Source organism: Crocodylus porosus, unplaced genomic scaffold (assembly GCF_001723895.1).
Source record: "Crocodylus porosus isolate Cpor-Errol unplaced genomic scaffold, CroPor_comp1, whole genome shotgun sequence".
NCBI classification, from domain to species: domain Eukaryota; kingdom Metazoa; phylum Chordata; order Crocodylia; family Crocodylidae; genus Crocodylus; species Crocodylus porosus.
This window is the reverse complement of record NW_017728910.1, coordinates 38,785,254-38,798,859: the sequence shown is the minus strand read 5'-3', so window position 1 is coordinate 38,798,859 and position 13,606 is coordinate 38,785,254. Positions and strand designations below refer to the sequence as shown.

General features: G+C 41.8%; 1 protein-coding gene across 1 annotated transcript in view; it reads left to right on the top strand.

Moving 5' to 3' along the window:
* Positions 1 to 1,880: 1,880 nt before the first annotated feature.
* SGPP2 (sphingosine-1-phosphate phosphatase 2) overlaps positions 1,881 to 13,606 on the top strand; it is a 66,864-nt gene continuing 55,138 nt past the window's right edge. The window contains exon 1 of the mRNA XM_019533075.1: positions 1,881 to 2,036. Coding sequence (XP_019388620.1) covers positions 2,019 to 2,036 — 18 coding nt within the window. The 5' untranslated portion in view covers positions 1,881 to 2,018. The remainder of the gene's footprint in view (positions 2,037 to 13,606) is intronic.

The window sequence follows — 13,606 nt, the reverse complement described above, 5'->3', positions numbered from 1 at the left end:
TAGGTAATTGTGCCAGCAGAAGGAACATTTTAGGGTTTTATTATTTTAAGATTTTATCAATGCATTTGTCCCACTGCAGTGACTTGCCATGTTCACTTTCCTTATAAGGAAATGGCTTTTTCTTGATTTACAGTTGCTTGTTCCCCACATTGAAAGAGAAACAGTTTGTTGACAGCTGAAAAACTGGAGATTTAAGAGGGAAAAAAACCCTTTACTTAGGAGCAATGAAGAAAATGCTATAGCACTTACTATCTTCTGATAAATTTTAGAGTGTATCATGGCAACTAGTTTTGAGAGGCAAATCTCAAACAAACTATTTAACTATTTTATTTCACAAACTATTTTATTTGATTTTTTTAGTTTTGTTTTGTCTCATATTCTTGTCCGTAGTGGTTCTTCGACTGCTGTATGAACTGTATAAAAGAAAGATTACTGAGATTTTGGTTCCACATATGATCTCTGTAAAACAGGAACTAACTGAAGTCTGAACCTCTTCAAATTCAGTATGTGTGTTTTGGCTAGGAACAGAAATTACACACAAACTGGTATAAGTGATTGGAAACCAGTTCAGATCTTGTAACATAACACAAGTTCAGTGCATGTAAACCACTTTCAAAATGGCTGAAACAGGTTTCAGGTAAACCTGAATGGATGTAGTATCACACTTAACTGATGTAGTTTAAATCAGTTTATTGAATTTCTGTCCAGATTCCCTCCAGATTCAAGTTAACTCACTGTTCCCCAGCTTCCTAGGATGCTAGGATGTCCTCCCCCCGCCACCACCACCCCCTCACAGAGTGGGCGGGTTACCAAACTGTCTGCTCTGGCCGAGTAGGGAGGTATGCTTTAGCGCCACCTTCTCTGCCCCGCCTCCGGCTTTTGGCCTGAGCAACTGCAGGCACACAGCTGCATTTCCAGAATCAAAAGTGTGCATCTGCTTCATTTGCTTTTCAGTTTAATCTATGCAGCTTAGACTAACCTGCGGAGATTGAATCGATTCAGCTTCAGGTCCTTTGATTGTCTGTACCAAGCCTTTGTGTTTATCTCCACATGGCATCTTCCTGTATATTAGAAACTGTTCAAAACATTCTGGGAAAGAAAGGGAAATATCCTCAATTTGTCCATCAGTTAATTGCAATCTTTATTTTATTATAAAAATTGAGTTTTGTTTCTTAAAATTAGCTGCAATAAATTCCTATTCAGATAAAAAGACTGGTTTATGGAACTCTGAGCTCTAATGACAGCTGTTTAAAATGCACTTCTGATGCCTTAAATACTGAGGGACCTACCTAATTTTGGGGAGCTGCCCCCCCAAGCTTCCTGGGCAGAATGCAGGCCTGGGCAGCCATTATATGGGTGGAGCATGGCAGGCCCCACCTCACCCTTCTGATTGGTCATGGGGCCCTGGCGGCCCCTCCCCTCACCACTGACTGGCTGTTGGGGCTGCTTATCATGTGGCCCCACCCCCTCACCACTGAATAGTGGTGAGGGCTATCTGCCATGTGGTTCTGCCCCATGTCACTGGCTGTAATGGTCATCTGTCGCGCAGCCCTGCCTCTCACTGCCGATGGGTGGAGGGGCATGGGGCCACGTGACAGATAGCCCTTGTAACCAGTCAGTGGTGAGGGGTAGGGACAGCAGCCATCTTGTCAACAGCCCTTCAAGTAGGCAGTCCCGCCTGCCTTCCCCTCCTTCCCCACCCAGGCAAGCTGGTGCAGCCCGTAGTAAGTTTTTTCCCCCCATGGATTTCACAGTTTCTGCGGATTTTGCGGGCATTGCCCAGAATGATTTTGCAGAATCTGCAAAATGCCAAAATTTGTCAGTTCTCTATAAATACTTTAAGCTTACTAAAATTTCTAAAATAATTTCACTTTCAGGATTGCACGAAGAAGTATATTGTGAAGAATTACTTCTACTACTACCTGTTCAGGTTTTCAGCTGCTTTGGGTGAAGAAATTTTTTATATCACTTTCCTTCCATTTACCTGCTGGAATATCAATCACTGTGTGTCTAGGAGGATGATAATTGTTTGGTCTGTAAGTATTGCAATGATTATTAAAATATATATTAATTTGTTTACCATATTTATTATGTTTAATATCTGTTGTCTTATAAAAAACCTAAAGTGAGATTAATTTTACTTCCAGAAGTACAAATATAATTTTCAGACTAATTTTAAATAAAAAGCAGGACTGGGGAGCTGCTTTTACACTGTTTTTGATACACATAGTTTTGTACTATTTCTTCTTTTTGGGGAAGTATTCTTGACCTTGGAACCAGGAAAAGACATGAACCTAAGTTTAAAAAATATTTTTTCTTTCATCCTACCTGCCACTCCTCAGGCCATCCAGTCTGGAAATGGGGCTCAAGTTTTAAACAGTGTCTGTAAAATTGGCTGGGGGAGTTGAGCACTTTATATTCTCCCCGTAACTGTGGATCAAATGTACTCAGTGTACAAGGAAAGAGATTTTAATGGGAAGAATGATGATGATAATTTTGAACTGCTTTTGCAGCAAGCTAAATTTGGGATCTGGGAGTTGAGCTGGGTCCTTGCCTTCTTGTGCTTATTGACCAATGATGAAAACTCTTTTAGCCAAACAGTGTTTCAGGATACCCAGGCAGATATGTTGCTGTTTTTCCAGCGGTGTAACTGACTGGTATTCACTGAAACCTGATGAACAATTCTGCTGACAATTGAAGGATACTGGATTCCAGTTCATACTGTTGACTCTGCAGGGTTAGCAAAGATAAATAAAAGTAAAATAATAATTTAGTCACTTTAGTCATGTAACTTGGATTTAACTCTCAATGAAGGCAGGGCTATTGGGAATTGAGTAAGGAAAAAAAAAAAGGTCTTTTCTGGGAATTGAACAGTGCTCTATAATGTTATGGTGACCGAGTACTTGACTGTAGAGCTGATTTGTGTATGTGTATAGCAGTGACCTCTGCTGGATCATGGTAGACATGTACAATTTTCCTTATTAAAACAGAAATATGAAGAGGCTATTCTCAGAAACATATTCAGGCTTATTTCTAACTGATGTTAATGGTCAGGCATTCAAGGACATGTCAAATATTTAGATGTGGTCATGAAGCAAAGGCATTGTGGGCACCTATACATGAGCAGCGAGGCTGCTCCTTGCTGCTGATTGGCTAAGAGGGCTGCCCATGGTGTGGTCCCACCCGTCGCTGCTCATGAGGCTACAAGGCCAGGCCCCAGTGGCCCCGAGGACCTCTAGCTTCCGTCGGGGAGGCAGTCGTTTTAGTAAGTTTTTTTTTTCCTGGTGATTCTGTGCCAAAATCATGGGGATTGACATTTTTGCGGGGTTCGCAGAAACCACTTTTTTCACTATTTCCATGAAAAACACAAAATCACAACTAGGCTAGATACATATTTCTAACTTGGAAGGATTTTAGCATTGGTGAAAACTTGTCCAGGGTATTTGTGAACTGAGATAAGAGTTCGCTGAGACTTAGTAAATAATTACTGGCTAACATTATTCTTTAAGAAAAGGTGTGTAAATATCTGAAATAATTTGGTGTATGTAGAACATCTACAAAAATGAAGCCAATTGTAGAGTAAAGGGCAGAAGCCATTCTGTGCCAATAGTTCTAGGCAATACATTATATAAAGAAAAGCTGCAAAATAAATTCTATAATTAAAACTAGGAGTAGGTGGACACTGTATAATTAGAGTTGGGCTTTGGCCATGAATACTCCTACTCTTTTTGGGAAAGTGCCACAGAAGCTTGTAATTACAAGGCAGTGCCTCCTGCTTTGCGTATCACTCAAAAGATGGTACTTCTGGCATCACAGTACCCTTTAATTCCACATATCAGCATGGTTTGATATTGATTCAGAGGGAGGTGTGATGCCTACTGAATTGTCAACATCTCTCCCCAAAGGACCTGTTTTCCCTTAGATATATTCCATCCAAGTATTGACCAGACCTAATCCCATTTAATTCACGAGACTGTTCAAAGATATAGCATTATGTTTATTTCTCACTGGTAAGCAATATACAGAATGGCATAGATAATGGAAACAGAAAAGGAGCCTACTTGATGAATAATATATAAAAACGTGAAAATCTTTATTTTAAAATTTTCATTTATATATAAAGTGTAGACAGACCAAAAAATTCTCTGAATGCTAACATTTTTATTTGGAAATTCAACTGGATGGCATAATGTGCTGACATTCAGCTTTTGAGCAATGAGGAGAATTTTGTTGTATTATATGTGGCCATACAAACTTGCCTGGGAGGTCCTTATATACTCTCCAGCAGAAAAAAAAAGTCTTGTCACAAGAAAAAACTCTTACAGATCTTGAGACGCAAACTGCAGAATTGTGTATCATGTGATTCACTTTGTCCACTTGTTTGTTCCTTAGCTATAAAAGGTTCTTGTGCTGTCAAAGTGAAGCACTTCAAGTTTTGAAAGTAAGGCCTCTGGCAGATATGCAAGTAAAGGCACCACAGGATCTGATGTAGTCTCCACAGTCATACTTCCTGATACACCAGCCAAGTAGTAAGCTCCCATGGCTGGGAGCCCCATCAGCTGCTCCAGCCTGGGATGCTGTGGCTGGGAGCTGTCAGCTGACAGGGCTTTCAGCAGTAGGGTTGCACCAAGCCTGACCACATATTCATTTAGTGGTGTGATAGGAACCAGCTACAAAGTTATTACACATTTTTTGTGTAATAATTTTGTGGCTTATTCTTTGTTTTATTGCACTATTAATTGTATTAACTTGTGGCCAGGTAACAATTTAGGATGCAGTTAACTGCCTAATCATGTTTTAAATGTAATGTGAGCCAGGGACCTAAAACATGTACACACTAATGAAAATTCCTTCCTGTTGGCTAGTTAAGATTAGGGCTGTGCGAAACAGCACCGTTTTGTTTCAACTTTGTTTCACTGTTTCGACAGGACAGTGTTTCATTTTGAGTTTCGTTTTGAAAGCATTGTCCTGTTTCGTTTCGTCAAAACCGTTTCACTGTTTCAACAGTGTTTTGACATTTTGCCCATAGGCTATAATGGGGAAGCAGAAAACTGCTTATAGCTTTGTCATTTTTTGGCAGATTTGAATGAAAACAGCAGGGATGATAGCAGGTGATGACAACAGGTAAAATAATAACTTAGTGAGCAGTAGCACCAGCAGCATCTCAGCCAGCCAAACTGTCACAGAACCTTTCTTTCCTCTCCTGTAGGAGCTTCTTCTCCAGTGTGTGTGTGTTAAGGTGTGCCCTCCCTGTGTCCTTCCCTCTTCTTCCCCCTTCCTCTCCTTACTTTCTGTTTCCCTGCAGGCAAGCCCAGCTTCAAAACTCAAAATGTTTTGAAACTTCTGAAATGTTTTGAGTGCCCTTGTTTCATTTTGAGGCTGTTTTGAAGCCCTTCATTTTGTTTCATTTTCACTGTTTGAGCTCAAAATGAGTCAAAACAGCATAGAAACAAAACAGCTGGTAAAATTTTGCACAGCCCTAGTTAAGATTACCACTTCTTTGTATCTCATTAGGTTCCACTCCTGTGTATCTCTTATTTGCTAGTTAAGATTATCACCTCTTTGTACCTGCTTAGTTACTTAGTACCTTCAAGCCTTTCACAACTTCACCTGTTACAAAACTTGGACCAAACCAATTTTCCTGAAAATGCACTTGACTGTGGTGAGCTGCTGAGCAGAAGTGTGGATCAAAGAAAGAAAAAAATTATTCTAGTTAAAGGAAAATATTGGCACAAGAATAAATGGGGGTAAGCTGGCCATAAAGAAATTTAGGTTGGAAATTAGAAGATATACACTACTTGAAGCAGTGAGATTTTGGGAACAGCTTTCCCAAATGTGTATTGGGAACACAAAACCAAGCAAGTTCCAAGAGAGAGTTTGGTTTATTTCTGAAAGTAGTTAAGTAATGTGGTTGCCTGCCACAGTGATGGACTGGATTTGATGATACAGGACATCCATCCCTTTCTGTCTTATGTTCTTAAATCAGGGAGCTAACATTTTTCTCTTCAGTTGGTGGCTGCCAGAAAGAGAGGAAGCAGCCCTTGCCAGGCTTGTCCCCAAAGCCAGACACCGGTTAGGGCAATGCCTCAGACAAACAGGGGGAAGGTGGGATTAAACTCCCTTGTCTCTGGGAGAGCATGGGACTCCAGCCAGGGTCTGCGCAGCTCCTGCTTGGCTGGTGGGGGACCTGGCCAGAGCTGGCTGGCATGGTTCTGCTATCCACCCAGGGCTGGGGCTGTGGGGCTTAGTCAAGCCATCCTGTGGGTGTTTCTGAGGGCAGACCGCTACCGGGCCAGATTCTGCCTGTGCTGCCGGGGGGAAAGAATTCAGCTCCATCCAGAGCCTAGCTATGCCTGACAGTAACAGTGGGGCAGGGGAGAGAATTGCAGAGGGCAAGCAGAAGGCAGGGCAGGAAGCTGCTGTGGGTCTCACTTTGTCCCTGACCTAGACTCAGGACCAGAGTCAGAGTTGCAACAGCCCCCAGGCTTCCCCTCTGCTTTATATGCAAATCTAAGATGAGGGGCTTTTCCCCCATGCTGATTACAGCGGGGAAATCTCATTTTAGATGCAAGTAGATACAGTGTTTGGATTATCAAAGCAACATGTTGTACTTTTAGAGCATCTTCCCTCTGATTGAAAAGACTTAACAAATATTAAATTAATCTTTGGTATCCTATTAGATACAAAGTTGCTATCCACACTTCACAGAGAAGGGAAACTGAGGTGTGGAGAGAGATTGTTGTTTGCCTAAGGTATGCAGTAGCACAAAATACTAAAAGAGTTTGGACATAGCTCAGATGGCTCCTTTCTTCCTTCCCAGTCCTCAGCTTTAAATACTAGAAACTCCCTACTCTGAGTGCGTGTATGTAAAATATGCATGTAACCTGCAGAATTACAATATATAAATTATTATACAGAACACTTGGGCAGTGTGGACTTTGCCAGGGGAATGTTTGACATCAACACTGTGGCAGAGAAGCTGCTAATTACTGAGTAGTGGGCATTTCAGGAACAAGGTGGAAATCCAGAGCAGCGTGTACAGTATATAGTTGAAGAGAAGAAAAGAATCAGGTGTCAGGGGAATCTCTTTTAGGTCACCAACCATCAAGGAGCAAAATCCAGGATGTGGACATGACCACTCCATAGATTTCTGGATTTAGGTAATGTAGCTGCCTGCTATGGCTTTGCATGTGAGCTCACTAACTCTGCCCTTTGAGCCAGCTGCAACACACAGTGAATGCAGCTATACTTCTTCCTGCACAGGAATAATCCGTGGCACTGTGGGAAGATACCCGTTGCTTCTGAGTATCATTAATTAATCTGGCTGCACTTAAATATACTGCTAGACAAAGCTAATTTGAGGTGTAGCATCACACGGATGCATCGGTACTGCCTCTGCAAGGTAACCACATTTGTGTGGCTCCAGGCAGGGGCAGATTGAGGGCATGCAGTCACATCCCTCTTTTGATTCTTGGTCTACCTAAAGTTTTAAAATCAAGTGCCAGGCTGGCAGTAGTATTTCTATTCAGGCAACAGGGAGAGAGTCATTTGACTTCATGGTTCACTGTAATCTACCTGATTCTTTGTAAACTCTTAATTCTGCAGTTATGAATGACCCTCTCTACTTTTTTTAATGGTTTTGATGTTCCACTAATTAAGCTATTCTTTCTTCTGCAATTTTGCTGCCTGTTCCCTGCTTCTTTTCATGTAGCTCCTATTTCACAGCCCTGCAGACTGTTTTTCAGTCTAGGTAAAAACATTAATTCAGGTGTAGAAACATTAACTCTGGTGAATATCAACTCAGGTGTGGAAATAACTTCCAGGGAAGCTTTGGATGTACTGTTAAGATGCTCAGGAAGGCTAGATTTTTGTTTTATGATTCTGAAAGAAATATACATGTATTTGTAATGATAACAGGACTAAAGAAACAACATATTTTGATTATTTTTGCCTATTGTGTTGTGTTTTGTAAATAATATATGATACCGTATAGCAAATTAATACAAATTTCAATAAAGATATATTTGTTCTTGTTTTGATCTTGAACTGAATAATATAGCCCTAGACCCCTGGAATATTAGTAAAGTTTTTAGTTTCTTGCGATGTGAAGAAAAATTGTGTGTTATATTTATATGTGATGATATACTGAGCCATGTGAGCCCCTTTTAAAAATCCTAGATCTGCCCATGGCTCCAGGCACTATTATGCCATGTTATTTCACTAGACTTGGCAAAATACTGTTTGGCACTGTTTGGGGACCAGTTTTTCAATCTGGGGACAGAAGTTCCATTTCAAGACACTGAGACATAGCCCTTGAAATTCAAGACTGATGGCCACTTGTAATACCAGAGGATAGGGCATGTAACTGGATACCAGATTTCCATTGGACAGAACTGTTAGTTATTAGCTGTCAATGGCACATTAGAGATTTCAGTATTCAGTCATATCGGTAAAATATGACTGTTCATAAATCAGTGGATTTTTATATATGAAGATTTTGCCTAACACTGTGCTCTCCTGTTAGTATTAACGAGTAAAAGACTCGGGATAAATAGCCAATATTGTGTAAAGCTGCCATTCAGTAGGGTGCCAAAAATTACCTTCCTACAACATACATACAACATGAAAATTAAACAAAAAGGGCACGAATGAGCATCAAATCTCAGCTAAAATACACACAGTTATTTTAATACTCATATTTTAAAAAGTTGCTTGCCTTTTTAGACTCGCTTAAACAATAAAACAAGGACAAAAGCAGACAAAAAACCTTTGTTTTCTTATAGGCGAATAAAACCTGGAGATTGAGGATTCAAATTTAAGTTCTAAATATTTTAATTGTATGAATTCAAAGATTCATGGAGCATTAAGGCTATATGGCACCATTACAAAAATCTGATTTGACTTTCAGTATAACACAAGACATAGGACCTCCTCCCCCCCGAAATTTCCATGTCAGTAACTTCTGGTTTGAACTAGAATGCTTTAAACTATCTAACTGGTCTTGATTTAAAGATTTAAAATGACAGAGAATCCTTCAAATCCCCAGATTAAATTTAGGAAGCTGGGAGGTGATAGAATCAAATTCCCAATCTGAATATGTCCCAGAGCATCTTGTTTTACTTTATCGGACATGGCTGTTAGTCTGATATGGGATGTGGATATTAGTCCGATATGGGAAGTTTGGAAGCAATGCAGTTTTTGTGTGACCTCCATAATTTTGATCTGGGATAGTGTTTAAATAAGCCGAGGCTATAACGATAGCAAACTTGAACACATCCTTTAGTTTGACTTTAAAATTAACTTTTGGACACTGTCTAAACCTAATTTCTAACCTCTGTTCTACTCAAATATGATTCTTTCACATGTTTACACTTCTTTAAATGTAAACACTACTTCTGAACTTCTTGTATATATAAATCTTGGGATGAATTAACACATTCCACAGAGTGTTATAATCTAGAAATTAGAGGTGAGTACTTAACTTTACTTCCAATTCAGTATAGGGTTGGAGCGGTGTTGTAGGCACGATGGTCTAGGAAATGTATGAGACATAGGCACCGAGTACATGGGGACCCAAGGGCCCAGGCCACTTCAGAAGGTTGGGTGACCACCCTCCCTAATTGGGCAAGACAGTCCCGAAATGGGAGCATCAAGTCCCGGTCCTGGGCTGCATGACTCTAGGACAGCATTTGCCCCAGATCCCCAGTATCATGCAGGGACCCAGGTTTTCCATTCACTGCAGAAAAACGTGGGAAACGGTGGGTTTCCTCTTGCAGGCTGGCAGAGTTCCAGCCTGCAAGGGGCTGCAGGGAGTGGAATGCAGGGGCACCAGGTGCGCACATGCACATGGCCAGGAATACAGCCAAAGGCACTGGTGAAGAGCAGCTCCCCCAGTTGCTTTTAGGTAAGAGTGGGAAGACAGGCAGACCAAGGTCCCCACAGTAAAGAAGGAAGTGGGGCAGGGGCTGGGCCTGCCAGGGCGGTATATGGGACCCAGGGCCAGGGTGGGGAATGAGACAGAGCTACAGTTGACTCCTCCAGGGGGCCAAGGGGGCTGGCTCCCTGCTACTGCACATACTTCTGGGGAGGGGTTTATGGGGGGCCATGTACCCCCAGATTTCTGTGTGGGATGAGGACAGATGCAGGCTGCCTGCTGCAGCTTCAAGGCTTCCTGCCCTGCTGCCCCTGCCATGGGAGCCCTTTGCCAACCATCCCACAATGGCAAGGTGTCCCTTGCCCACCTAGCAGCAGTGAGGGTGGTGATACAGAGTTGTGCTGCAGTGGGACTCCCATGGGGAGGGCAGCAGGGTGGGGAGCTCTAAGCCTGCAGCAGGCAGCCCACATCAGTCCCCACCTCCCTTACAGGCTCCATCTGGCTCTGCTCTGGCCATGCCATGAGGTGTGTGTGTGGGGGGGGATGTGTCCATCATCTTAGGCCTCCCCCCCCCAGTAAAAATAAAAGTCAACACCTATGGTATGAGTGGCAAGGGTTTTTTGTGATGATCTATTATTGTAGCAGCTGTTGGGAGACCAGTGTAACCACCTTTTGAGTACAAGGGTGCTTTGTGCTGGAAAGCTGGTCAGACTTCTTTCCCAGCTATACAGTTGGTCCAATATAAGATATCACAAAAAAGGACCAACCCTTTCCTCTCCAGTTTAGTATAATAGTGATCTGGGGAGTGTTGCCCAAGTCTTGTGAATTCAGTGAAAATAATCATCTGTTTTCTTTATTAATGGTAAGGAACTTTCTTGTCTTTTTTTTGCTAAAAAAATAAATACAAAATTGCTGATGTGATGTTGACTGTGCGAGTGAGATGACAGTAAATAAAGGTTGTATATTGAAATTATTGGAGCTATGCTGTCTTGTGCTATTTGAGGATCTAGGCAATGGTTCAGATGTCTGGTGTTGTGGGTAAATGGGAGCAAGTGATTCCTGTTTTGAATTAATTTATGGGGAAGTTTGTATGATGTCTTTCAATGAAACAGTAACTGAACGGTTGTACTTTTTACAAGGCTTGTAAATGATGGATTTTGAACTTTGGACTTTAGGGTAAATATTTCATAGCCATCTCAAAACTAAAATTTAGCTGTATTTCTGTCTACGATTGGTTGGATCCTTGGACACGGCTTTGAAAACTGACTTGCGGGGCCATGTCACAAATTACATTTAGGATGTATTAACCATAGTTAAAACATGAGCATCTATACAAACAGTAAAACATGTGCAAAGTGCACTCATAGCATAGCAAAGTGATGACTTTTGCAGGAGTAGTATCTCCAGGTCATATAAAATAGCATATATTCAGCCATGGTCAGACTACTTCAAAGAGATAATGCTAACATTTTTCAGTCCTCTTGGCACCAACAGGATTCAGTGGCAGGAGAGACACCCTTTCCCAGGCGGGGCCCGGTGCCTCCCTCTGCCTGCATCCAGTGGCGACTCAGTTTGCTGTAGTGTGCTGGGGCAGGCACACCCAGGTTGGGCAGTGTTTGGTATATAGCAGGTAGGGTGTGGGCTCTGGGATGTGGAGTATCCACCCGCCTTATAGGTGGATATGTGGGCTGTAGCACTTGGTGTCAGTGTTGGGGGTGGAGGGTGGAGCACAGCTGGCTTTAGTCCTGTCCAGAGTAGGCTAAGATCCTAGTAAGTGTTACAGTGACTGCTTAGAACTTGTTCTAACTTCAGATTTGGCACAAAAAGTCCCCAGTGGCTCCTGCAGTACCGTCTGCTAGCATTGGTGGAGTGGGGAAGGGAGAGGGCAGGAGGAGGCTGGGAGTGGGGGGTGCAGCCACCTAGATCCACCCCTGTCTGACTTTCATGCTATTTTCACATCTCTGTGCCTTTGAAAATGTTGGGCTTCATGTGTAGGAGTTTGAGATTGCTCTGATTAATATTCAGGCACAAAATGAAGTAAGCCGTTAATAAAAACTAAAACAAACAAAGTTTGGTTCCTCTTACCCCACTTTCAAAAGATGTGAGATGTTCCTAGGTGCCTGGTGAGGCTGTTGTTCAGGTGTTCATAGAAGAGTAGCTGTTGTGTGAGATTGTACAACAGGAAGATGGTATTATTACAGGGAAAGAACACTAGTACCTAAGAACACAGCACCATGCACCCACGAGATGGTGAAAAGCTTAGTATCTGGGTACCCAGCTGAGCCAGATCCCTCAGGCACCTTGGGTACCTTCTACTGTGGGAATATTTTTAGGGCAAACACTGTCCAGATCCAGCTTTGAGAAGTGTTGTTCCAAGGATCTGATCTTGGGTTCCTGAGTCCTCTGCATAGTGGCTATAGGATATCCTTTGACAGTTCTGTGGAAACCTGCCTTAAACCAGCATATTCTGTTGTAAAAAAAATTCAGCTTGTTCTTATTTTGAATATTAAGGTATCTAAGAAAGGAAAGTTGGAACCTCCACAAACTCTTGCTATGAGGAATGCAATTGTGCACCAGCTGGTCTAACCTTTACTTTATTTTTTTTCTTGTCACCAGTAGACTCTAACTTGGAGCTAGTTAAATCCCCTGGAATTCAAAATTAATGTTTGCTGCAAACAAAAATATTTGGTCTTTTTAGAAACTCTGAAAACTAATAAAGGTTGCTCTCCCCATTTTATAATTGGAAGGGTGTGGTGGGGAGAGAATACATTTTGGATCACTATCATTATCTGAAAAATGACTCTTGGGCTTGATGACTGGAAACCTGCACATGCACATTTCCATAGAACCTAGTCCCATCTGTCTATCCCTTTGATCAAACAAAAACAAAATCCACACAGCTAGAGACCAGCCCCTTTCATGCTTTATTTAATTTCTTTTGCGGGTGGCTATGAACAAGAGGACTTGCTTTTTTATTTTTTTAACTTGTTTATACTAGGAAGCTGTTTGAAATGCAGAGGTTCCACAGAGAAGATAGTTTAGGAACTTGTTTTGGTTCTGATGGATTGGAAAATCATGTCAAAGTGCAGGAAATTTTGGTTTTACTGCTTTACTGGCATTTTTGCTTTTAGTTTTTTTTAATAGCTTCTATGGCATACTTAGTCTTCAAAAGCACATACACCAGAATCTTAATGAATCTTAATGAAGCGCTTGCTTAAGTTGGATTAATGGAACAGATGTGGGAGTGTAGAAAACATGAAATAACTGGAGTATTTTTTCAGATTTTGGGGGAAAGAGGTTCTTTTCTTAAAATAAGTTTTACTCCTGCTTTTGTGGAAAACTCTGCATTTTGTCAGGTACCTTCTGTTTGGTTCCCTTCCATGGAGTGCAATCTTCAGACTCTTCTTCCTCTATTATAGGACCATAAACCTAAAGTAGAGAACTGATTGAATCTGGAGATGTAAGGAGAGTATTTACAACAGTGTGCTCTTTCTTAAAGCAAAGAATTTATACAATTCATGCAAGTGCTATACAACTGAGCCTTGTGGCCTCCTCGCCCTCTTGTCCCCCAGTTTTCTATAGAAGGATCTTCTCTTATGACAGTGAATTTTCTCTGCTTTTTAGCTTTAGCTGGCACACCAGCTGGAGGAGCTCCAGGCCACAGTCCAGAGACTGCGTGCCATCAGGGACTGTGAGCAGGAGATAGACTCCTACTGCCAGGCCCTTCTCCCC